The sequence below is a fragment of the Electrona antarctica genome (assembly GCF_951216825.1).
Source record: "Electrona antarctica genome assembly, chromosome: 13".
NCBI lineage: Eukaryota > Metazoa > Chordata > Actinopteri > Myctophiformes > Myctophidae > Electrona > Electrona antarctica.
In genome coordinates, this window is record NC_136794.1 from 14,383,101 (window position 1) to 14,408,373 (window position 25,273).

The window sequence follows — 25,273 nt, forward strand, 5'->3', positions numbered from 1 at the left end:
TCTGCCTTATTAACCCCAACAGCAAAAAGCACAACTCCAGCAGTTCTCAGATGATCTGATGGAATTAGGACATCATCTTCCGATTTTCTCCCGCTCAACAGAATTAATATCTGGGGGATGCCTTCTTGGGCTCTGCTCCCAGAGGAGGCAATGAACACATTGTTTTTCACATATTCAAGCGCTCCCCCAGTCTTAGTGGTCCTCCCTCCTTTAAGCCTGAAATGGCTTATATGATTCAAGATATCTATTTCTGATGAATATGTATTTAGGAGAAAATCAGCAGTGGGTTCATCGCTGTACTGAATTAAAGCAACTTGTGCTCTGCTGGGCCCAATTTCTATTTGTTTAACAAACCGTCTGACAAAGTCCTGAATTTGTTTTACACTTCTTAGCATTTCATCAGATCCATCAAGGAGAAAAACAATGTCCGCATTTTGGAGATCTATTTTTGATAGATCTGAATCGTCTGAAATGGATACAAACAAACATTACAAGGACACTATAGTATATGCACGGATGATGCTGTTTATGTATAACTAAATATTCTACTTAATACAAACATGCTGATATGCAAAGTGTAATGATCTCCTTTTCATTCTTACCTACAACAGTTGTAAATTCTGTTGTTTCATGAGAACCACTCATGACGGTTTCCAAAGATGAATGTATGCTGTTAAGATTTTTGAAGTCGGTGACAGAAAATGAATAAGCTGGTGTAAAGGAGATAGTCTGTAATTCCAGTGTGTCACCATTCTTTGTTCCAATGCTAATGGTCCTTATACCATTGTCCCTAAGAGACTTTGCTGGACTCCTTACATCATCACTTGATCTGCCACCACTGAAGACAAACAAATACTGAGGCACACCATCTCCATGTCTGCCACCAACAGAAGCAGCAAAGACACTGTTTCTGACAAACCCCAATGCTCTGCCAGTGTTGAGGGGTCTGCCCAACTTATGCCTCATTGTTTTTATGATGTTCAGCACATCGCTCTTGGAGGAATATGAATTCAAATAGAAATTGGCTTTGGCATCTCGGCTGTATTGAACAACTGCCACCTGGTCCCTGTTTGCCTCGAGAGTCAAGCTCTCAACAATTTTCTCAATAAAGGCACGTATGCCCTCAAAGCCATTTCTAGAGTCATATGACCCGTCAATAAGAAATACTACATCCTTTTTATCAGAACCTGCAATGAAGACAAAGAATTGCAGAAGTAAACAAATGGTCCCTGTCAGCTTTAATTACAGTCCTGACAGTTCACATTGAATTAAAATGCAAGAAAAATATTATTCAATCAAAGCAGGGATGACAATGATTTAAATAATAAAGCCATCCTTTACGGAACAGGATTCAGAGAACATCTTACCAAATGTTTGTGTGGGAGCGGTTGGTTGTGTTTGGTATGAATTGTCCTTTAACAATGACAACACATCCTGCTGAGCAGATGGAAGGTCCTCATAGCCGGTGACAGAGAGGGCATAATTAGGCTCATGAGATATGGTCTGTAGCTCTAATGTGTCTGCATCAGCCGTACCAATGCCAATTGAGATGACACCAAACTCTTTCAACTCTCTGACAGGGATCAGTATGTCATCTCCAGATCGTCCACCACTCAGCAGCACCAGTATCTGTGGAACCCCCTCAAGATGTCTGCTTCCGGACAGAGGGGTTAAAACTCCATCCTTCACATACTGTAGAGCCACTCCAATATTGAGAGGATATCCTCCTTTGTGACTTAAATTACTTATTGCTTTGAGGACATCATCTTTCGTTGAGTATGATTTCAAATTGAAATTGATTTCCGCTGTGTCACTGTACTGGACCACAGACACGCGATCTTCGCCTGTGTCAACATTCAGGTTTTCTACTATTCTCTGCACAAAGTCTTTAATGTCAGGGAATCTTCTCCGGGAATCATCACAACCATCAAGTAAAAACACTACATCTCGTCTGTTGTTATCTGTGGCAATACAAACCAAAGGTCATACCAAAGGATTATTACTGTTGGAAGTTTTTTTTTCTTCATGATGTCAATGTGCTGTATATTCTATACAGGCAGTGTATGCCCCCCCCCCCCCCTCCTATATCTGACAACAGCTGAGATCCCCCAATGCATGCACACACTTGTGTTTTTCAGACATGATAAACCTCCTGAGCTCAACAATATGTACCTCTCGTACGACAAATAGTGAGAATAGCCCAATAGCCCATCACGCAATGTGACACATTGTGAGCTTATAGATCTGCTATATTTGCTTCTTTTTTTTTTTAATGTTCATGTTTTCTGACCATATAATGACATGCCCAAAATAGGGATGCCAGGTTGAATGTGGTTAAACAATTTTATTTATGTGCTTCACAATGATGGTACATTGCGGGAGTTACACGATAATAGATTATGTATGACAAGTTAGACTGATATCACACTGACAACATACAGATAGATTTGGAAAGTAAGTAACATAATGCAATATGTTTCAAATTTTGGACTATCTCCAAATAGACCCGACCCTAGGTTGGGAAGCACTGCATGTGATAGTTATGGTCTTACCATAATTTGATGGCATACTTGCAGGCAGTTCGGCTTTCTCAATGGCAGACAATAATTGCTGGTGAAGGCCTGCGAGATCATTTATGTTTGAGGCAAAGAAAGCTTGACTGGGCTCATGTGAAATAGTTTGAATCTCCAGTGTGTCTGCATTCCTTAGTCCCACCACAAATGCCATCACACCAGTTCCTTTTAGATTTTTAACAGCATTTCTGACATCATCGCTGGACCGACCTCCAGTCAACAGAATCAGAATCTGAGGGACTCCCTCATGATGCCTACTTCCAGAGGAGGCAGTAAAGATGTTGTCACTGACATACTGTAGGGCTGCCCCGGTGTTGAGGGGTCTGCCTCCTTTATGTCTCAGACCCTGTATAGTGTTAACAACGTCCTGTTGTGTGTTGTAAGTGTTCAGATAGAACTGGACAGCTGGGTCTCTGCTGTACTGAACCACAGAGACACGATCTTTGTTCTCATTCACATCGAGTTTCTCCACCACTCTCTGAACAAACTCAACCATTGGTTCAAATGCATTCTGCATTTCATCAGAGCCATCCAGTAAAAACACAATATCCCGTCCAACAGATTCCGCTTTTTCTATGGATTTAAGAACTATATATAGACAAGAACTCTCAGTTAGAGTAGAATTGAATCTTCAAATATGGATTGTTAATAAACAACAACAAAACACTGAATGAGGCCAATATCAGGAAACATCTTCACACATCAAACATTAAAGGTTAGAATGACAGAATAAAAATAAAAATATCTTACCCAATACATTTTGTGCTTTAAGTCTTGGCTGACGAGGCACTCTTTTCACAAATGACACAAGTTGTTGCTGGATGCTCTGAAGTTCATCAAACCGAGGGACAGAGAATGAATAGGCAGGGGTGTGTGCAATCATTTGCATCTCTAATAAGTCTGCACTCCTTGGTCCTACACTGAATGGAACAATGTGATCTTGTTTAAGAGCTGCAGCAGCACGTGCAACATCATCCTGTGATCTCCCTCCACTCAAAAGAATCAATATCTGGGGGACACCTTCTTGATGCCGACTCCCCAAGGACTCAACAAAAACATTATTCCTCACATAGTTGAGTGCTTCTCCAGTGTTACGAAGGCTGCCCCCTTTATGCTGTAGCTGTTGGATGGAGCTAAGAAGGTCTTGTTTTTCCATGTATGTGTTGAGATTGAAATGGGTCTGTGGCTCTCTGCTGTACTGAACTACAGAGACACGGTCCTTGCTCTCTCCAACACTTAGGGTCTCTACCACTTTTTGGACAAAATCACGCATCTCTGAGAATCCATTCCTAGTGTCATCTGACCCATCCAATAGAAACACTATGTCTCTTTGTGTAGCATCTAATTCAACTAGGGGGAGAAATGGAAAGAACCTGTTTAGGAACCATTCAAGCATTAAGATGACAACATACGTTATCTTTGAACTACTAAATGCATTCATTGTTCAGCAATGATACACAATATTATGCTTGTTTTAACGTCAAACCACATGCTTATACAACATACCAGTTCATGCAAAGAAAATGGCAATACAATGGCAGAATATTTAAAAACATTTTAGATAAAGACTTGTTTGAAACACTTGAAATTAGCTATGAGATAAAGAAAAACACCCCTTCTCCACAATTAAAGGGGGACAAAGAGGAGATATATGAGACGAAAGAGAACCTAGAGCAACTGGCAATATTCAGTCAATGATACAATTATCATTGGCTCAAGGAAGAGCGTATGATTAAAGTGTGCGAACATTCGTTGATGTCAAGCATTCAAGAGAGGATCTCCAATGTATAAGAAATGGCCAAAAGGAATGCGAACACAATAAACTTGTGTCCTCACATGCATGAAGCAGTTTGAGGACAATGAAACTCATCGACTGATGTTCTTCCAAAAGATAATGCAGTTTCATTAAAACCATCAAACTTTAAGACCAGTTATCTATAGTATAAATGCATGGCATCTAAGGAGGTCATCTTGATTCTCAATCTTGAATCAATGACATGTCTTACCTATAATGGTGGGGGGTTCAATTTCCATTTTTGACTGGACAAATGCAAGGATCTCTGGCTGTATAGACAAGAGTTCACCAAAGACAGGCAGGTTGAAAAGAAATCTGGAGGAGTAGGCAATTTTCCAAAGCTCTTCCTCTTTGGCGTTCTTCATTCCAATGGCAAAAGAAAGAACCCTGAGATGTTTCAGGCTGGATGCAGTGTCTGTGACGTCATCACTGGACTCCCCGCCGGTCAACAAAAACAGAACCTGAGGAACGCCCTCTAGGCGTCTGCTCCCAGATGAAGTGGAAAACACATAGTCTCTGACGAAATGAAGAGCAGCTCCCGTGTTCCGCAGAGTTCCTCCTTTGTGGCGCAGGCTTCTCACGGCATAGACGATAGCCTTTTTTGATTGGTGAGTATTTAAGTTGAAGTAAGCTGTGGCACGGTCACTGTAATGCACCACAGCTACTCTGACATTGTCCCCATCAATCTCTAGCTCTTCTACCATTCTTCTGATGAACTCTCGCATGGCTGGCAGTCCATTTCTGGAGTCATCTGAACCATCAAGGAGAAACACTATGTCCCTTTTGGTGCCATCTGTATCAACTATGTGATAGATAGAAATGGACTGGCTGTTTAAGACTTAAATACATTTTGGAGAACATTTTAGAAAGAAGAACGTATTTGACAATGCTCATGCATATATATCAGCATGAGTGACAAGCTGGAAATTGAGGGTTGGTTGTATAGCTCCAGCCACTCTTCTGAAAGAATAATTTCTAACAGAACTACTAAGGAACCATCTTTTCATCAAAAAAAGATGTCAGGAGAGGCACATTTCATCCACCAATGGTCAAATGAAAAAGAAATGTATGGAAATGATGGAAACATCATAGCAATACAAGAAAGAAAGACAGGCAGACAAATCAGAAACAAAATGGGAAGGAAATAAAATAATACAAAAGAAACTTTGATTAATCTGCAAAATCATGCCGGCTATTCTGGAGGGAAAGAACAGAGCACAGCTCTTTGAAAGAGAACAATATTGTATGCCACGTATGCCATGTATTGAAATTCTTACCTATTAAATCAGGGACTGCAGAGGGCACAAGGACCTCTGTGTCTTTTGACATGCTGAGTGTAGCAACAAGTTGTGACTGGATTGAGGGCAACTCAGAGAAATCAGTGACTTTATATGCAAAACCAGTGTTGAAACCAATCATTTCCATCTCTGAGAGACTGGCATTTCCCACTCCAACCCCAATGGAGACAATGTCACGTTCCTTAAGAGCCACAGCTGGTCCTTTAACACCATCTCTGGACTGCTTGCTACTCAGAAGAATCAGCACCTGAGGCACACCATCTAGTCTTCTACTCCCCGTGGAGGTGGTGAAGACATTGTGTCTCACAAACTGAAGAGCTGCCCCAGTGTTGAGGCTCCTTCCACCCTTGTGCTTCATATTATTTATGGCATTGATAATGGCATCCTTTGTTTTGTGAGAGCTCAGATAAAAATTGGCCTCTGGCTTTTCAGCATATTGAACCAAAGAGACCCTGTCTCTGTTCTCACCCACAGACAGCCTCTCAATTATACTCTTAACAAAGGCTTGTAATGCTGGGAAGCCATCTCTTGTGCCATCAGAACCATCCAGCAGGAACACAACATCTCTTTTTACACCTGTTTCACTATGGACTAAGACACAACAAACAACAGGCATTGTTGTGATACACTTGACCTTGGTACGGCGCCAAGAGTGAAGCATCAGATGGAGCATTGCATTTAAGACGAACAACACAGATTTTGCTTACCTTGTTCTATGACAGTCTGTAGCTGATCCTTGGGAAGGCTCACATAGGTATTGAGCTGCTGTTGGACAGTGCCAAGCTCACTGAAATCCTTCACATTGAAGGCAAAGGCGGGGTTGTGGGAAATGTCCTGAATCTGCTTCGGGTCTGCGTCCTTCACACCAACACCAAATGGCACCACTCCATCTGTCTTCAGGGCGCCAGCAGGTTCTTTCACACTATCCCTTGACTTGCCTCCAGTCAGAACAATCAAAAATTGGGGAACATTTTGTCCTGCACGACTCCCATACTGCTCAGACAAGATGGTGTCCTTCATGAAGTTCAGGGCAGCTCCTGTGTTTAGGCTTCTCCCCCCAGCCAGTTGTAAACCACTTACAGCTCTGAGCACATCATCTTTGGTTTGATGGGTGTTGAGGTAGAAATTGGGAGTTGGCCTTTCACTGTGTTGGACAACTGAAATTCGCACTCTGTCAATTCCAATATCAAGTGGCTCAATGACTCTGGTGATGAAATCCCGGATGTAGGGGAAATCAGCACGAACATTGTCCCTGCCATCAATCAGGAAGGCAACGTCCCTCTCAGCTCCTGTGACAACTGAAAGAAAAGAAGCACATAGTGACAATGTAACTATTCATATTCAGCACGTTGTGATCTGAGGTTTAGATCAGTACAAAATCCTCATTCACTCACTGTACTTACAATAAAAGTAAAACTCACCAGTTTCTTCATATTCACCAACAGTCTCTTCTGTGTCACCAACAACTGTTATCAGTGGTGTATAGATTTGGGTAGCAACATCTGGCAAGCTAGAGAAGCTGCTTTCATGGTAAGCCAAGTTTGGAACAAAGGCCACTGCACTCAGTAAGTCGGCATCTGCCTGTCCAGAACTGACTGTGAAGGTCAGAACTCCAGCCAAAGCCGCTTTGTCTGCAACACTTTTTACTTGATCACTGGCCGGGCCACCAGTGATCAGAATCAGCACTTGTTGGACACCCTGCCTCTTCCGTGACCCAGCAGAACGCTGGAACATGTTGGTCAGGGCGTGATCCATGGCAGCTCCCGTGTTCACGATTGAGCCTCCACTCAGCCTGAGATTATTGATACCATCCAGCACTTCTTGCTTAGTACCGTGGGTGTTCAGATAGAATTCAATCCTTGGACGCTCAGCAAATTGCATGAGGCCAATCTGAACTCGGTCAGGATTCACCTCTAACTGGTTGACCACTCTGGTCATGAACTCCTTCACGTATGGCAGGTTTCCGCTTCCCACATAACTGGAGCCGTCAACAAGGAACACAATGTCACGGACGACTCTTTGAGTCTGTACTGTTGTAATCTCCACCACTGAAGGAAAAGACAAAGGACAAAACAAATGTTCAATTACCACTCTCCTCGGATTAGAGTTATTTTCTTTTGGGATATCCTGTAACTTCCATCAATGTGTCTTGTCTACAACACATATCACCTGGATTTACATGATTTCTGTCTGTCTTCACACTTCACAGTACAATAATAAAAGCACAAAACTCTGGCACCAATGAGAATGAGTATTTTCAAATTAAAATAGTATTCTTTTTATTCATGCTCTAATTAAGAAATGTTAGATGCAGGATAGTTTCATGTACCGAGACAGTCAGAGAACAGAGATATTCGCCTGATGCTGATACATCTGGGGGAAATTCGATATAGGTGGGACTACAACAGCAGAGACCATAACAAATATATGCTTACTGCTTTGTCCTAATTATACTGTCCCAATTTACGCTCCAAAGTCGTTGGTGGTCACTGGTTCTACAATACAATTACGTATTTTCTCCCTTAATTGTTTCAACAGAGTTTTAGCCCCAGTTTTAGCCCATATTGAATTTAGATGTCACCAGTCATATCAGTAGGCGGAGATCTCCAATCATCTTGCTACAAGAGATTAGACAGATAACTAATCAACCTCTGTGTAGGTTAATTTAACTCCAAAGAGTGTACAACTGGAACCAAATGTACATGTGTAGTTGTGTACACTCATCAGAGTTGAATGACTGTCAAGAGCAGTGGTTCCCAAACTGGGGGTTGGGTTTGGGGGGGGTCCTCAGATGATTAGCTTAATGTGAAAAATTGTTTTCTCGCTCAACAGTAAACAAACTAACATACAGTATAATTGTATAAAGGGTATCTGCACATTTCTAAAGTTAATATTTAATGACCTTTTAAATACCATATTGGCCAAATTGTCAAATATTACGTAAGAAAGAGCAAACTGACAAGGCAAACGCCTCGCAGTAGTGAGCTTGTAATTCGGCTATTTTCACAATATTTAGCTGTGGAACAGAGTCAAACGAAATGTAATGCCTACAATTCGTGCTTGTCAGTGTGGGGGGTCCCCAGTTAAAATTGTATTATGTTGCGGGTTCGCAGTCTGAAAGCTTTTGGAACCCTTAAGCTACACAGCATGACTGTCTAGAGCACTTTCCCAAACAGTGGGTCGTGAGTCGTGACCCATTTGTGGACTTTTTACGGATTTGTTATGGTTTGCGAGTAAATATATCCCTACATTGTTTTAATTCTTTTTTAAGGGACCAAGCCCGAAGGGACTTCTTGATCCTTTTATTTGTCTGTTAACCGTGCAGTCGGTTTTCACACAACTTGGTAATATGGTAGAAGGCTATGCCAAACGGTGAGGACCATTGGCCAAAGGGTGGGTTTATAGTACTCAATTGAAAATGCAAACTTTGAACAGGCATAACTCATGAACCGTTTGACCGTGCATATGCGTCTCCTCATGCCGGACAACTTTCGTGTTCTGACTTTTGACCTCTGACCTTTAGATCACCCACCATTTTGAATTATATGAAAAACAGTTCAAATCTATCTCCTCCCGGGATCTTTGATCAAAATGCACGACAATTTCTACATGTGAACTTTGGACCTATACGGACAAAAAATAGCAGTACATTTTTTTTAAGGAAAAAAAATAAGGTTTTATGAGCCAATTAATTTTTTTTCTGAAGATTCTTCTTCTGCCCCTAATACATAGCCTACATCCAGAGTCACATGTTTATGAAACTTTACAGTATGGCCAATTATGGCCACCCTTTGGCCAATTGGCCAAAGGGTGGCGCTATAGCAATTGTTTAAAAATTAAACCTTTTAACAGGCATAACTCATGCCTCGTTAGGCTAAAAGTCATGGCACTTGTTTCCACATGTGCCTTGACTCATGGGTAACACACCTGGCACTTTGACCAGTAAGCTCCGCCCTGAGATTTTCCGCCATTTTGAGCAGTTTGAAAAACGCTTAAACCTGATTTTCTGCCAGGACTTTTGAGCAATTTGTGTGAATTGTTCTACACACAATCTATGGACCATTATCTGAAGTCCCAGTTGAAGAGAAGTTTGTACATGAAAATTTGTACAAAAATATAGCTGCAAGCATAACTTATGCCTCGTCTGTCAGTATGGTTGGGGTACGGACAGCTGCAATACCTCTGGGTGGCCTAAAGTGGCGATGTTGAGCAGCTTAAAAGGGCATATTGCTTGGTCCCGTTTTATCGTTGCTTGCAGCTATATTATTTCAAATGATTTTCAAAAAAATCACAAAAACATTTTTCTTAAGTTAACATGTAAGTTATGTAACGTTTTTTTCTTTTACTTTACTAAGTAGTGAAAATACCAGATCTACAAGCTCACAACAAATCACATTACGACGTGTTGTGTAAATCATCTATTTTCGTTAGTTTAGGTCCTGGGAATACATAAAAGTTCTCTTTTGGGTCTCGACCAAAACATGTGGGAACCACTGACCTATAGAAACCACACAGGATATTTTTAGACGGTTGGAGCATACCTGTCTCAGTGGGTCCTTCTGGCACCACTACACCCGTCAGAGTGGAAAGTGGTGAAATAATCATCTTGGGGTTGCGAAGCAGCATGCGGAAGTCCTTCAGCATGAAGACCAAGTTCTCATCGAAGGCAATCCGTTTCAGTTCCTGCTCATCAGCAGACTTAGAACCTGCGGCCAGGGTCAGAACCCCCATGCGTTGGAGGGCCTCGGCAGGCTGGTCAACACTGTCACTGGATTTTTTGCTGGTCAGCAGCAGCACGAGCTGGGGCACACCCTGCTGAATACGGCTGCCCTTGTCAGCTCGAAGCATGTTTGTTCTCACAAAGTCCAAGGCAGCACCGATGTTCACATTCTGGCCGGGTCTGGGCTTGATTCTGCCCAAAGCAGCAGTAAGTTCTTCTTTGGAGCCATAGGTGTTCAAGTCCATCTCCAGTCGAGGGGCATTACTGAACCCAGTAACACCCACTTGCACCTCATCCGGTCCGATTGGCATGGCATCAACAAACCTCCTGATGAACTCTCGCATGGAGTTGATGATTGTGGCCCCCATCGTACTGTCAACGAGGAAAATGATGTCTCGCTTTCCAACTTCCAACGCTGAAAGACAACATAAAGTTGCATCAATGCTGGAATTCAAGCAATAGAAAAATAAAATATAATTCCTTCCATCTGTTTGTCCTCTAAAATAGTAAAATAGGAAAGAAGATTCTATTGATAATTAAATGTATTAAAAAATAATTGATACATATAATAACAAAATATAGTTTGAAGAGAAATCACCTCTAAATCACAATCAAAATTCATTAAATAGATTTTGTAAATATTAAAATGCATTATTTATATTGTTAGTAATTTTATTTAAATTTTAACAGTTTTTGATTAAATAATGAGTATGAAATGTGAAACATAACACACAATTTGGGTTCCAGGATGAAGCAAAATGATAATAAGAAAGGAAAGCAAGGATGGTAAGGTTTTTACACATCAGGAGCGTGACAGATTGAATTATCCGAAAATGTGTTCACATCAAACATTACCTATTTGATGCCTAATTCATACAGGTTGATGCCTTTATTTGATGTGTAAAATTGACCATGTTTAATATTTGTGTTTTGTGTGGATCTACTCACAAACTTCATATGAATTAATCACACTCCCTGTGTGTGGACCTTAATATAATTATAAACAGTTCTTACCTGGCACATTACAAGATTCATATATAACCTCTTTCTCGTGTTTTGCAAGAAGCCCCATTCCACCACCATTCCCACCACCAACTCCCACCCCGTTTGCAGAAAAGTTACATACCTTCTGTGAACTCATTCTGAACGACAATGGTGCGCTGGGCCACCCCGTTAATGTATGGGAGCAGCTGGTCACCCATACCTGCCAACGCTCGGAAATCGGGGGCTGAAAGAACAAAGCTCTTATCTGTTGCAACTGTCTCCAGATCAGCGGTGGCAGAGCTACCGACCCCCACACCAAACGTCAGAACGTTGGCTTGTTTAATGGCCCTGTCGCCCATACCGGTATCATCGGTGGATGACCCAGCACTGATTACCACCACAGCCTGGGGCACGCCCTCCTCCGCCCTGCCCCCGGCTGACTGGCTCAACAGGCTCTCAGCCACCTCCTCCAAGGCCGCGCCAAGGTTTGACTCGTCACCTCCCGAGAAAGTGAGGCCTTTCAGAGCGCTCATGACGGCAGCTTTGGTGTCATAGCTATTTAGATAGAACTGGACCTCTGGGTCGTTGCTGTACAGGACCAGGGACACCCGAATAGTGTCCCTGCCCACGTCAAGGCCCTCTACGAGTCTCAAAGCCAAATCACGCACACGGGGGAAGTTTGCAGCTCCAACGTTCTGTGATGCATCGATTAAGAGTATTAGGTCGGCTGATTCTTGTGCTTTAAAGGGAGAGAGAGAGAGAGAGAGAGAGAGAGACAAAACAAAACAAAATGCAACATGTGAAAGCGTTAAAACAGTGAGAAAGATAGGAAACAAGACAACGTGCTAGCACTTCTTTGCATGTGTAAATTAACATACATAGTGAACACAATTTGTCATAAAAACATCACAAAAGCACATTATACTGCATGTAGGCTGAACCAAGGAGTGAGGAAGTTATTCTCTGAGTTAACCACCTTATATATTTGAAGTGAGTCAAATAGTGATATGGCCAATCTACAACCTCAGAAGGCATTTGCGTTGTGAGTTTGTAGATCTGCTATTTTTGCAGAATATTCACCTATATTCGCTGAATGTTCATCTATTATAACAGAACCCTAGCGTCCCAGACAAGGATGCTCGGGTTTGTGTGGTTAAGAGTACTCTCTACACGTGGTAGTATTTGAATTTGAATTTGAATAAGTGGCACCCATCATAAAAGTGTAATGTGTCCATGTGAAATAAACAATACTGGTCATAAATACAATCTTACATGTGTATTGTGTATCTAAAAATGGAAATAGAAGTATTCTAATGTAGTGTAGTCTTGAGTAACACACCATGGGCTATGGATTAGGTCTGCTATTCATATTCATATTTTATACACATAACTACTGTATAAACTGTTCCTTGCCTTATCTCCATTGAGTTCAGCCACTCCATGCAGACTCATGTTACAGACCTCAGGTACATTGACCAGTCATGGCACTGTGGTCCATCCTTGCTGCTTTGTAGTTTCCTACTTTGTATTCAAGTCAAAATACAGAGGGACAGCGAGTGCATGTTGCTACCAGAACATGCACGCACTCCTTCTGCAAAGACAGCAAAGTCCTGAGTCTAAATTAGAGTTAAAACTCAGGATTGTGCTGCAAATTAATGGATCAATGGAAGAGGTATTAATTTGGATTTGTTTGCACACTAGACCAACAGTATAATCTCTTGATTACTATCAATCTTTATCAGTATGGTGGTTTATTATACTCACTCCTATGTGAAGTTATACATATGTTCAATGTATTTCCTAAATCAACTCCGCTGCAGACCAAGGATGGATCCAGGCAGTTTCATCACTGTTCCAGTTATAGAACATTGCACATATTTAACACAGTTTTAGAGAACTGATGAAGACACACACAAGACACAAGCAGTGGTGGGTGGTTAGCTATTGTTAAAAGCTCGCTGACTTAATGTGGAGCGTTCGTCTCACTGACACCTGGTTCTCTCCTTGTGAGATTTGCTAGAAATGTCAGTTCATATACACTAGATTTCCGTGAGAGTTTTGCTCACATATTGTGTGTGTGGTGTGTGTGTGTGTGTGTGTGTGTGTGCGTGCGTGCGTGCGCCCGTGCATACGTGCGTGTCTATGTGTGTACAAATATCGTGTTATATATTTGTAACGTATACTGCTTATTTTGCCAATAAGCAATTCAGTAATTATTGTAATAACAAGCATTGGACTTTTCCCGTGACTTAGATGATCTCAGGTCATGCTCAAGCTTCCAGAAGTTCCTGTGACCTGGCTTTGCACAGACACACCTCTTAAAACCTCATCTGAGATGCAATAGCAGTATCAATCACATGCAAACCGTGTTGTGATTTAATAAAATATTGGAAGTATTAAATTGGTGACAAACAAAAACAAGTGATGTTAATGTTGCTGGTGGATGTGAAGAAGGGTTATTGTGGTTAAAATACCCTTAAAAGACAACTTCACCCATTTTCAACATATCTTCATGTAATCGGTCCTCACTAATGTAATGATATACTCTGTGTCTCATAGGAGGGCTGACACTTCATCTGACACTTCAGAAACCCGCCTACCAGTGACATCATCGTTAGGCAGATTTCAAATTTTGTATTTAGATGAGAACAATGGCTTCCATTATAGCATGCTAACTTTCCATGAATAGAAAGCCTGCAGTTTCTATTGGCTTGGATTCCCCATCGAAGATGTCACTGGTAGGCTGGGTTCTGAACTGTGCAACAGCCCTCCTGAGACACAGAGTGAATAGACAAATTAGTGAGGACCAATTATATAAAGATAGGTTGAAAATGTGTGAAGTCGTCCTTTAAGTATGTTAATAATCGGCTCTTGTTATGGCCACATGAAGCTGCTTCTTCTTGGACATGTGGGTACATTAGTATGGTAGTGACACAGGCCCCCTCTCTGTTACCTGGCCCACCTTGTCCCACTTGCCTGGCCTCGATAGCCATTGGAGGTTCCCCTGCCCGGGTCACTGCACCACAAAGCGCGACCACTAAATCTTGTATTAAGTCCCGCAAGGCCGGGAAAGTGTCTACGCTGAACACGTGAGTGTCATGGGGCGTGCTAGCCATGTCCCTGAGCTCCCAGTCCACTGCGTCTTGGACGCCCACTGAGAACACCTCCACACCCGCCAGGTGCAGCACCTGCGCCGGCTCAGTCACATCATCCTGGGAGCGCCCATCGGTCAGTACCACCACCAGCTGGGCCACTCCCTCTGCAGCACGGCTGCCCGACGCCATGGTTAAGTGAGCCCCGATCAGGAAGTCCAGGCCGAGGCCTGTCCTGGTGCCACCGCCACGGTAGGTCATGGTGAGGATGTGCGCCAGGACTCCCCGCGTTGATGGGTAGGTATTAAGCTGGAACTCGGTTCGGGGCGAGCTGTTGTACTGCACAAGGGCGAACTTAAAGCCGTCCCCGCCGCCCCCGTGCAGGGCTTCGACCACGCTGTACAGAAACTGTCTGACATGTTCAAAGTTCTCCTGTCCAATACTCCAGGACGAATCCACTAGAAAGTATATATCGGCAGGCAGCCCTTGTGCACAATCTTCAAAAGAGAAAATCCGTAGTTTTGAGGACTTTTTCACTCAGCAACTACAAAAGCCAAGTCCAGTGATATGAATGAATCTACAGTCTTGTTTTGTTTTGCTGCCAAATACCAGCACTGCTTATGAATGCAACTGTAATCTGATTGGAATCTGGTAGCATCATTTTGTTCTCTGCTGTTCAATACTGAAGCCAAGATCCAAAGCATCCCACTGGACTTGCTTCCTTTACTCTTCTAGATACTGTACGTCTGGTTGATCTTTCACTAAATATGCATTTCTTTTGTGATTTTCTGTTCTGTAAACCGTTTTACTTTGTACCTGAACATATTCTGTCTCATGGAGAAAAAAGTGATTTGAGCATCGTTCCCAGCTCAACAATAATGCTCAGCAAAGGCACACTGTTGTTGTTTTTGTTTTTCTTATTGCCCTGTTAAATATCTAATTTAAAAATCTAATAATTGTAATATTACATAATAATACACTTTAATAACTTCATTTTTCATCTCACTGATCTCTGCATTGCTTGGAATAGTACATATAACAGTATGAGGCCCTTCAAGTAGGCTATACTGTATGCAATAAGATCAATGAACGTTTGGGTCAATTTACAATGAAGTAAAGAGAGTGAGCATTGTTGAAAACTGAAAAGAAATATGATTTGACAGTCTTGATGTCTCAGGTCATCTGATAAAAATACACTGTCGGTAGAAACCTTGTATCTCCACATTTCATCTTTTTGTTTTTATTTTTTATAAATGAATGCCATATTTTATACTGTACTTTGTTGTATGACAGTGTCACGCTATAATAACGAAAATAGTGCAAGCTCACAAAGTGTTACAATGTGCAATGTAACACAGTTTGAGCTTACAGATCTGCTATTTTGGAAGATTTTTAAAGAAAATTGCCTGTAATGCCATGCCCAAAATAGGGACGCCAGGTTGGAAATGGTAAGTAAATGTAATCATCAATGAAAAGTATTAAAGCGTTTGTGACTAAATAATAACATTGGATCCATTGGAACACAAGTTCCATTTCCTGAAAAGTAATGGTGTTGGACATACAAGGTTGCCATGCGACAGTGACACTATGCTTTCTTCACCTGGAAAGAAAAAAGTTGAAGTGAACTTACCATCCTGGGCATCAAGCCTGCGGACGTGTCCTGCAAACAGGACGCACAGGAGCGCGCACAGCGCTAATAACCGATGCTTCCTCATCTTCTACCACTGCAGCACCACACAGGACAATCTGTCAAACAAGAACATTACAATTACAATTTAAATCTCTACAAGCTTTAGGAATCACAAAATTAATCATTGTCCAAGTGTGTGTTTTCCACATATCATGTAGCTATGCATGACTGTCTTGTTTCACTCACACACGGGTAAACACGTAAAACGATGTGGAATCATATATATAAAATATTTTAAAAAGCTAATAAAGAGGTAAGAAATAAAATGTAACAGATAAAATGATTTAATAGGTGGTGGAGGAAGGCTAAATATTTAAACCATGCTGGTTTAAAAATAATGTCTTAATCATTTAGAGTGCCACCATGCACAAAAACATATTGCCAGATAAAAAATATCAAACTGTAACCATCTCTAAAAAAACACAAGGAAAAACACCCAAAGATATGTATTTGTTGAGGGACGCTAGCGCCTCCTATGACCAGCTTTGAGGGTTTGTGCAAACACAAACATTGTTTTTCTACCAGTGTTTGTGTAAACACAAACATTGAATTAAAAAGTGAGGACGCAAATTGTGATTGGCCAGAATGAGATGAGCGCCCCTCAATTCACACGGGTGTGATTTCTTTATCTATATGTCTTGCCATTACAGTTGGAATTCCCCATGTCGGTAACTAGCAAATTATATGTTTCAAAAGCAGTTCACCACCGTGACCATCTTCTTCTCCCACATAACTTCCATTCCATTCAATAGAGAAGGTTTTCCTAAAGGTCTATCATTGGAAGCATGTCTGTATTCATGGACTATGTTGGTGTCACTGCTTCTTTCTCAGCAGCAGCACAACATTGTGTAACCTTCTTCAATGGGCCACCAGTGCATCCAGAGCTAAATTTAATCTTAAACACTCCATCATAGAGAGAAAAATGAAGCCTTCTCCCAGCCCAGCCTCCACACAGCTGTTCAAAAGTGGAATGAGTAAACGGCCTTGCGGCGCTAACCACATCAACGCCAAGCACAAGCAAATACCCCGGGGTTCAAGGTTTAAAGCAATAACAGCAGCACTTGTTTTGATTGTGTGCTGCTCCACCTGTATTTGTCTAAAGAAAGATGTTTTATGACTTACTTCAGCCTCATGCAGCTACGTACCACTATACAACTCACACAATGTTATATACCACTACACAACTCACACAATGTTATATACCACTACACAACTCACACAATGTTATATACCACTACACAACTCACACAATGTGATATACCACTATACAACTCACACAATGTTATATACCACTACACAACTCACACAATGTTATATACCACTACACAACTCACACAATGTTATATACCACTACACAACTCACACAATGTGATATACCACTATACAACTCACACAATGTTATATACCACTACACAACTCACACAATGTTATATACCACTACACAACTCACACAATGTTATATACCACTACACAACTCACACAATGTTATATACCACTATACAACTCACACAATGTTATATACCACTACACAACTCACACAATGTTATATACCACTATACAACTCACACAATGTTATATACCACTACACAACTCACAATGTTCTACCACTGACACAGTGTTCTACCACTGACACAATGTTCTACCACTGACACAGTGTTCTACCACTGACACAGTGTTCTACCACTGACACAATGTTATACCACTGACACAGTGTTCTACCACTGATACACTGATTATATCACTCACACAGTGTTCAGAACACACCTGTTCTATCACTCACACAGTGTTCAGAACACACCTGTTCTATCACTCACACTCCCTCTGGGAGGAGCGAGGGGAACGTTAGCGTTAGTCCGACGTCCCTAATAATCCAACATCCATAAATCCGACTATCCAATATTCAAACCATACTAACCCTATCCCCAAACCCTAACCACACACGGAAGCCACGGGTGAGTCTTAACCGGCCACGTAGTCAGACTAACGAGATGTCGGACTAACGCTACACACCCGGGAGGAGCGCCCCAGTGGCCCCGCTGTGGAGCAATGTGGGCGATATATTCGACGAGCAGGTCGGTAGCAAACCTGAAAACCGGAGTGGTCTGATTAGAACCACCTGTTTAAACAAGCAGCCAAACCACATTAGTAATTACCCGCCGCTGGCAGTGGGACGATTTTCCATTTTAGAACATCTTGTGTTTTCAGGAGTGGTGTTGGAGTGGAACGGCAGCAGTTTACTCTACCTTCGTTACGTCACTTATTACTCCATTGCAATGTTAAGTAACCATGGAGAAGCTACAGTAGAAGAAACATTTCTCATAATGCTGACTCTAAAGCTTGCAAAGGAACTGCATATCAACATACATGCAAGTGAACGTGTGTACGTGCGTGTGTTTGTGTGCGTGTGTATATCATTTTTTTAATATTTATTTATTTGTCCTTCCCACACATTATTTCTTTATTTCATATTAAACATGTACATGAAACTAACTGCTATATCATTTGGGCTAAAAGGTCAAAGCTTAAGAATTAATGGGATCTCTGCAAGCACAAACACAGCTGGTTATCAATCATCCAGACATGTGTGCTATCTATAAACATTGACCAAGCTACTTGCAACATGGCTACACACACACACACACACACACACACACACACACACACACACACACACACACACACACACACAACTTCTGACTTGAAGGTCACTGTAAGGGCATCAGACCTGCAGAGCACCTGGTGCCCCACAGACCCCCAGTATAAAACCCTCTGTACAGACCTCCCAGTTCATATAAACGTCCATAGAGGCCATGTGAGCTGCTGGACCTCTGTCTGCACACCTTTTAACAGCACAGCAACTGTGGACAACTGTGCACACAAAAACAGGTGAACTTTCTGCTGAGATTGGCTTTTTATTAAAACACCCCAAACATAGTCCTCCATGACCGTATAAATGCAATGCAAATGAACCCAATTAAATTTACAGTTGGGGCCTGGCAGCCACAACAATTAGGGGGATGGATTTTCATCATTTTCACATAAGAAAATAAACGGCAGCACCCAACAGAGTAAGACACTAAACAAAAAATGGCCTGGGTTGCCACACATGGCCCGTAACCAGGGAGCCATTAACCGTTAAGTTAATGATGGAGAGTGAAATCTCTCCAGAGCCACATGGCAGAGGCCAAGAACAGGCCTTTTTAAACTGCTGCGATGGCCTCACAGAGTCTGTGTGCTGGCAGCCTCATGTGCCAAGGCACTGCATGAACAGCACTTGCAACGTTTATGGTGAGAAAAGTGTTGATGGCTATTAGGATGACTGGATTTTATGTTATATTTATGTCTATTTTGATGTGAAGTAAAGAGGAGTGGTGTGAGGATGACGTGTTTTGGCATGCAAGGGTGGTGAAGTTGGTGGTGAGGATGTGTTTTCTTCATTTATAGTTTATGAAGATACATGTCGTGATGATGACAATGATTACGAACTCCTACTGACTCACTGTACAGTACACATACCACTGCCCTCTTGTGGTTGACTGAGATATTATCAGTAATGTACTCATCATTACAATCAAGTGGATAGTGATGAGAGAGCTGGCCAGCATATTAAGCTTAACTGACAACATTGAGTGCATTTGATGTTCTGAAGAAACCTTTGGTTCACAAGAGCAAATATTAACTTATGAGTTGGTAGTTTGAGGAAATGACTCATACATTACAGAATATGAGGAGACTGGCTAAGTAAGCTTAACTGACAACATTGAGTGCATTTGATGTTCTGAAGAAACCTTTGGTTCACAAGAGCAAATATTAACTTATGAGTTGGTAGTTTGAGGAAATGACTCATACATTACAGAATATGAGGAGACTGGCTAAGTATGGAAAGTACTGCAGAAAAGTGGAAAGTGACATTAAAAAGAAAATACTACTCATATTTCTTTTCTTCACTGAGACTACGTCATCTTTCAGTTTTGCCTGCAGGTTGGAACTAAGACCTGCACTATAGAGCGTCGCAGTCCCATAGACATTTCATAAAGTATTTATTTAAAGACCTTTTAAGCGTCGTACGAAGCCAACTCGAGTCGTGACAAATCATGACAACAAAGAAGAAAAACAACAAAAAAAGTGTTGTAACCTGCCGTTTTTTTCTACTTTCTAATTCTTTGTTTGGCCCAAAACATTGTGTTTATTGTCATGATTTGTCACGACAAGAGTTGGCTTTGTCCGCGGCGTAAACGTCTTTAAATAAATACTTTCTGAAAAGTCTATGAGGAAAATGAACAGGGATTTATTTTCCGGGTCTCTCGAGGGAGCGGGACTGCGACGCTCTATAGCTGTGACATCATACTGCAATACAAATACAACACAATTGATTACACCATAGACAGTACAGTAACAGTATGCAGCATTCAAGCAGTATTTGCAGTTCCTAATTAAGAATAACATTGCAGCTATTTCAACAAGAAGCTGAGTGGAAGGAAAGTCTGACCTGATGGAGTAAATGAGGTGAAATTTAGAAGAAGACACAAAGCAATCAAGGAATAGTAGGCTATACTGTCTGCTATCACTATTGGCTCTTGTTGGTTGTGGAAAAATAATCAGTGTCGTCTGTGAGTTCTATAAGTCCAGCATCTCTCTGAACTTACCAGATCCTTCAAAGCTTTAGGGAAGCTGAACCAAAGCCAACCACATGTACCAGGCAATAAGGAAGCATAAACACTGCTGCATAAAATGCAACAGTGTGGGTGAAGCTGGAGTCTGTTTATACTTTACCTCGCTCACTGTTTATCCAGACCTCGCTCTGAATGAGAATGCATATTGTGGTAACATCAATAACACTGCATGAGTCCTCACTTTGTAGAGGGGCAAGTCACTCGTCTGAATGTCAAGATAAATGCCCCAAACAAACCCTTCAGGAATGTCGGGGGTTCTGGTTCAAGATTGGAGTGTGATACTGAACCCAGACAGGACCTCCAGCTGAAGGAAGTGTGACAGACAACATGTGCTTTCTCCCACCGTAAAATAAACACTCCTGCCACCGAGGAGGGGCTGTTCTCTGCAGTACCAAAGAGTTCAGTCAGGTATCAAGAGGTGATAACGCTGACAGTCTTTCCTGGTGTTGTCACCAGTAGCCACCAGCACCCTCTGTCTAAACATCCTATGAAACTGGATTACACTTTACAGATACAGACTGTGTACATTTTATATTGCTATTTCAGATTTTTTTTGTGCCATTTGTTTTAGTGGCTCTTTGTCTGTATTCTGTCTGTCTGTCTGTCTGTCTGTCTGTCTGTCTGTCTGTCTGTCTGTCTGTCTGTCTGTCTGTCTGTCTGTCTGTCTGTCTGACACACACTGCAGTACTGTACTGCACTCAGGAAACACACACCAGGAAATAAGCATGAGAAATATCACAATCTTGCACTTGCAAAAATGTCTCCCCAATTGTAGTTGTTATGCCAATTCCCGCCATTTCTATAGTTCCTGTCAGTGCCAACTCCTTCTGTTTGATATGGGAAGGGTTTAGACAACTGCATCTCCATATGGAGTTCACCAGCCGCTTCTTTTCATCTATGAAAAGTTTCATCAAGAGTAAGTAAGGTGTGAGGAACATGCTATTCTTGATCGCTAACAGCAATAGATGCCCTCCCCGGGAGGCTTTGCAATCTGTGAACATTCTTACATTTACAGGTTTATATTTAGCATCTTTCTGTTGACAGCGAGATGGATAAATATGCAAATTCCAGTATAGTTGAAGGAACATTTTCAATATCTCCATATATGCGTCCTCAAGCTCACTATATGGAATGGTGCCATTTCTGTCTACACACTGTCCAAACTCCAATATTAAAGATTAGTCCTGCTATTTCTCACATACATTCATTGCTGTATGCGAGATTTGTTCTCCACATTTTGACCTATCTCTTGGAGCGGTGAGCCGCAGCCGTACCGCGCTCGGGAATCATTTGTATATTGAAGTGTCTGCCTTCTCCATCCTCCTGCATGGCAGCGTTAGGGAGAAATAAGTGACCTGACGAAATATGTGACCATTTTGTGGATTTCACATTAAAGTCAATGTCAGAACGTAAACTCTGCTGTTTGTTTATTGACAGAGTATAGGTTTAAGTTAGTTAAAGGTATATTCAGTGATTTCACTTAATTCAAATATCACATATTCTTTTGTTTTTTTGTGAAAATTCTCCCTACTATAGAGTGTGCTGACCATATAAGGAGTTCCTTCCTCCCTGTCCCCAGTTAACCCCTGGGGGTCAAAAAACAATAGGTTTCGTTTTTGGCTAGGTGGCCCAGCCTTCATCCAATCAGGATAGAGAGGGGCCTTCCGCCAATCACGTTCGAGCCGGGGGCGGGCATTGGTGTGTGTGCTGTTGGCCTGTCACGTGTCCCCCCACTGTAGTGCGTGCATGTGCACATCTTGTTACCGGGGCACACCGGGAGGTTTTCCAAATCACCCAAATCACTGAATGCTCCTTTAACCAGTAAGACGCCCTGAGGGTGAGAAGCGACCTCTCCCTAGCGTGTGTACGCATCCGGCTGGGTGACGGCAGGCGGAAGACTGCTGGGCGAGTGCTGGCGCTTTGGCATGGGGGGTCAGATCAACATATGGAATGAATTCTGTACTGGAGTGTGGAGTGTCTTGAGTGTACAGGGTTTGATGAGGTCAGATCAACATATGGAATGTCAGAACACGAAGGACGGGTGGGGAGGGATCAGCATATGGAATATCATAACAGGTCAGGTCCATATATGGAGATCTAAGGGTTTGAGGTTTGATAGAGTTGCTGGCCGGCTCCATATATGCAGATCTAGGTGATGATCCAGTCTTCTCCATGTATGGTTATCTAGTGTTAGATGAGGTCAGTGTTGTGATCTTCATACAGTATATGGAGATGGCCATATATGGTGGTGTGACGTGTATCGAGGCGTGATGTCATGAGGCGTGACCATATATGGAGGTGTGATGTCACGAGGTGTGACCATATATGGAGGCGTGACTAAGACACAGTAAATGCGACCTACGGTCACAATACACAAACAGTGACACTGATATATGTGAAGTCCACAAGATGGCCACATAATACTGGCAGGTCACCAATGTCTCCATAACACGGAGGACAGAAGACGGAGGATTCGAGGAGGTTGAAATCTGAGTCATGGAATTTGGCTTGTGTCTTAGATGTGGACTGTTGATGGTTCCAAATTATGCCTACCGATGACGTCATCAGTGGAAATTTCACACTAAACTTCTTATTGTATTATTTACTGATTCAAGAACAGTGGCTTCAGGGATGTAATTTGGGGGTTCCAGGGGATGGTAACTGCTACTCCCTAGCATTCGCATTTAACCTAAAATTCTATTATTGTGCACGTAGCCAGGCACATTCATGCATGTATGCATGTGTACGTCATCCTCCCACTCGCAATCTTTGAAAATGAGGGCATGTAATTTGAAATCAATTCCTGACACGTGACGTATGACGCACATAGATTGAACCGTTCTAATGCAATTAGAGGGAAATTTCAACATGCAACGATTGTTTGTATTTCGATACGCCATACGCACATGTTTTTTCCCACTGTGTGTGTGTGCGTGCGTGCGTGCGTGCGTGCGTGCGTGCGTGCGTGCGTGCGTGCGTGCGTGCGTGCGTGCGTGCGTGCGTGCGTGTGTGCGTGCGTGCAACGTTCAGTCACATGTAAAGTGCTATAATGTAAATCTATGTGGTTCAGTGTTGTACTGTATACTGTATGTTCCATATGGGAATGTTCTGCATCTAAGTACTGTAGCCTTAGGATATCTTGTGTATTGGGTCATACCAGGTTTATAGAGCTACTATTTCTATGTAATCACTCCAGGTCAATATCATATTCATGTGAATAGAGAATACGTTTGTATTCCGGCCAGCAGTGGCTCAGGAGGTAGAGAGTGGCCACTTGGGAATTGGAATGTTTCCGGTTTGATTGTTGGCTCCCACTGGGCGAGGGGTGAACTGCCCTTGAGCAAGACACATTAGTAACTACCCAAGATGAGCAGTCTTTTTTTTTTCCCTTTTCTTTTTCTTTTTTTTTTACAAGTCTTATGAACGGGTGTCAGCAAAACCTCTTCACAGTCAGTGGTTGCCAGTCAGCTCTACAGAACATGAACGCTGTCACCACATTTTACAGATGGACCTCACACGTTCTTCGTTTAAGCAGGCAAAGACCACACACACACACACACATTACTCCACAGAATTAACTTAATTTCAGTCTCTGTCATTAATGAGCAGCCATACAGAATAGAAAGCAAATGACATTTCTAACACTCAGTGCCCTTGCCAAGTGTGACGGTAAAAGATCCACAAATCAAGCTGTCACCAGCACACACTTCACCCACGTGCACTCACGCACAAAAAACATTCACTCAAGTACGCATGCTGTCACAGACATACTCTATGCATGCATGTGCAGCCAAGACCCGGCCCACAACAGCCCTGCCAATCGGGCTCAGCTATATTGGCACGACAGGTTGTGTGTCAGTCTGGCGAGTGGGAGACTGGGGTTCAATCCCCACTCCTGCAGCGCATCACTACACACGCACGCACGCACGCACGCACGCACGCACGCACGCACGCACGCACGCACGCACGCACGCACACACACACACACACACAGTAGCAGGGGAGGTCTGTGGAGGGTGTAGACAACCACACATTTCTTCCAGCCACTTCCTGTCACCTGACAAGAGGGTTTTAACAAGAGGCCAAATTCCAATACCCAACTTCCACCCACGATCACTCCACTTGCGTTTTTCACTTGCACTTTAGTCCCGCGACTTCCGCCTCCGAGTGAGGAGGAGCAATCAATCCGGCTGGACTGACAGGGCTGTTTGACAAACAGCATATAAATAATTTAATTTGTTGCTTTGATTACTGTTATTCAGAATGATATAAATGCACTTTAAGTGTGACTTTCACTCTCAACCCATGCATTCAACACATGCATGCAGGCACGCCATGTGTGCTGTTTTCTGCCCCCTCAATGTTGTAACTCTATGAGCACAGCGCACGCAGAACAAAGTTTCCCTTTGAAGTCTGCCAGAGCCTTAGAGTAAGACAGAAAGACAGAG

The 25,273-nt window shown here is 42.3% G+C and overlaps 1 protein-coding gene across 1 annotated transcript in view; it reads right to left on the reverse strand.

The window, feature by feature from the left end:
• The window catches only part of col6a3 (collagen, type VI, alpha 3), a 96,222-nt gene that overhangs the window by 65,253 nt on the left and 5,696 nt on the right, over positions 1-25,273 (reverse strand). Inside the window, exons 2-7 of the mRNA XM_079517510.1 lie at positions 16,093-16,208; positions 14,324-14,959; positions 11,513-12,109; positions 10,208-10,801; positions 7,088-7,714; positions 6,374-6,964 (exon numbers count right to left, since the gene is read on the reverse strand). Of these exons, the coding sequence (XP_079373636.1) occupies positions 6,374-6,964; positions 7,088-7,714; positions 10,208-10,801; positions 11,513-12,109; positions 14,324-14,959; positions 16,093-16,177 (3,130 nt within the window). The 5' untranslated portion in view covers positions 16,178-16,208. The remainder of the gene's footprint in view (positions 1-6,373; positions 6,965-7,087; positions 7,715-10,207; positions 10,802-11,512; positions 12,110-14,323; positions 14,960-16,092; positions 16,209-25,273) is intronic.